A 1757-nucleotide genomic window follows, 5' to 3' on the forward strand; every position below is an offset into this window, starting at 1 on the left:
TCATACGTAAGTAACTACAGATTTTTAACAAAAAATTCTACAGAACTTACAGTTGCTTTGTCTAGAACTTTCACTGAATCCTCGTCTGCAACTTTGTGTTTCCGAAGAGCTTCTTCGAGGGTCCAGAGGGGTAGGTTCTCCCACTTCCCAAACACCACAAGATCGATGTCACTGAACACAGAACACACACAGAGAAGGATTTGAAGAAGCAAGAAACTGTACTTGTCTTAACTGACATTCATGCTCATAGACTTTATTTGTAGAATTAAAACCTATTTCTCACCCTGCCCAACGACGAAGACTAAATGTGTTAGTGATAATGGGGGATTTTGGTGGGGAGGAGAGGAGGAGAGGTTGTTGATTTTAACAACCTCCTCCTCACAGTCATTTCGCGGAACTTAGACCTCAGGAAACAGAGTGATTTTGAAACAAGTAAAACCTCAAAAAAATACCAGTTAATGTTTCCTTTTCATAAAGGCTTCTGGTACTAAACCTAAAGATTTTGCTATCTGGATGAGATTAATTGTGACTAAGTGTAAAAAGCAAGATGCAGCGTACTGTATGTAGCATGCTACCACTTATGTAAACACATACAGTTTTTTGGGGGGGTTTTTTGGGTTGTTTTTGAGATAGAGTCTTGCTCTGTTGCCCAGGCTAGAGTGCAATGGCATCAGCCTAGGTGACAGCAACCTCAAACTCCTGGGGTCCTCAGCCTCTGAGTAGCTGGGACTACAGAAGCGCACCACCACGCCCGGCTAATTCTTTCTGTTTTTAGTAGAGACGGCGTCTCTTTCTTGCTCAGGCTGGTCTCAAACTCCTGAGCTCAAGCGATCCTCCCGCCTAGGCCTCCCAGAGTGCTAGGATTACAACCGTGAGCTGCCACGCCCAGACACACATTTCCTTTTATATGAATAGCTATCTCTGGAAGGATAGGTGAGAAACTGCCAACAGTAGCTGATCCAAGGAGGAGAACCAGGGGACAAAGGTGGGATTGAGATTTTTTCACTGCAATTACTTTTCTGCCTTTTCCAAATCTGAACTATGTGAATGTACTACCTATTCATAAAATTTAATTAAATTTTTAAGAAAAATGACTTTTTGGCTTCTGCTGAAGCTCAGAACCTAAATAAGGAATAATATTAATGAACTCAAAGTTGAATATTTTATGGCTCTTACAGGCCAAGGACATTAATGGGAAGAATGGAAATTGCCAGGGTCTATCCACTTCAACCTATTTTAAGTTGGGATAAAGCAAACCAAAGCAAATCAAGTTCAAATCAAAAAACACACTGGAATGTTTTTTCTTCATAAAGATCAAACCATTTCAATTCTAAGGGGGCAACTATCTACCCTTCAGGCAAACATTACTGATCACCCAAGAGATCCTCCAAGGCTGTGGGTTAAGACAGATCTCATCTGAAAAGACTAAAATTGAACAAGGGTACTGAAAAGGCCAGGACCATCCTCAGAGAAGAGTTTTGTGCCCTGAATTTCTGGTTCAGGATTGCTGGAATCATAGCAGCAGAATGAGTCCTTAATTATAAAAAATAGAGAGAGAGACCTTAAATTCCAGAGTATATCTAGTGCTACATATAATGAGGCATTTTATCATGATGCTACACTAACATCTATGTTAGTGAGTTAAGTGATGGCGTTGAATGGATGAATCTTAAATGCATTAACCTAAGTGAAAAAAGCTAGACTTAAAAGATTACATACTGTATGATTCCATTTTTTGAACACTTTGGAAAAGGCAA

At 40.0% G+C, this 1757-nt stretch overlaps 1 protein-coding gene across 1 annotated transcript in view; it reads right to left on the bottom strand.

The window, feature by feature from the left end:
* The window catches only part of PAPD5 (PAP associated domain containing 5), a 78458-nt gene that overhangs the window by 10894 nt on the left and 65807 nt on the right, over positions 1 to 1757 (bottom strand). Inside the window, exon 2 of the mRNA XM_012642608.1 lies at positions 51 to 171. Within this exon, the coding sequence (XP_012498062.1) occupies positions 51 to 171 (121 nt within the window). The remainder of the gene's footprint in view (positions 1 to 50; positions 172 to 1757) is intronic.

This window comes from Propithecus coquereli, unplaced genomic scaffold (assembly GCF_000956105.1).
Source record: "Propithecus coquereli isolate 6110/MARCELLA unplaced genomic scaffold, Pcoq_1.0 Scaffold180, whole genome shotgun sequence".
Lineage (NCBI taxonomy): Eukaryota > Metazoa > Chordata > Mammalia > Primates > Indriidae > Propithecus > Propithecus coquereli.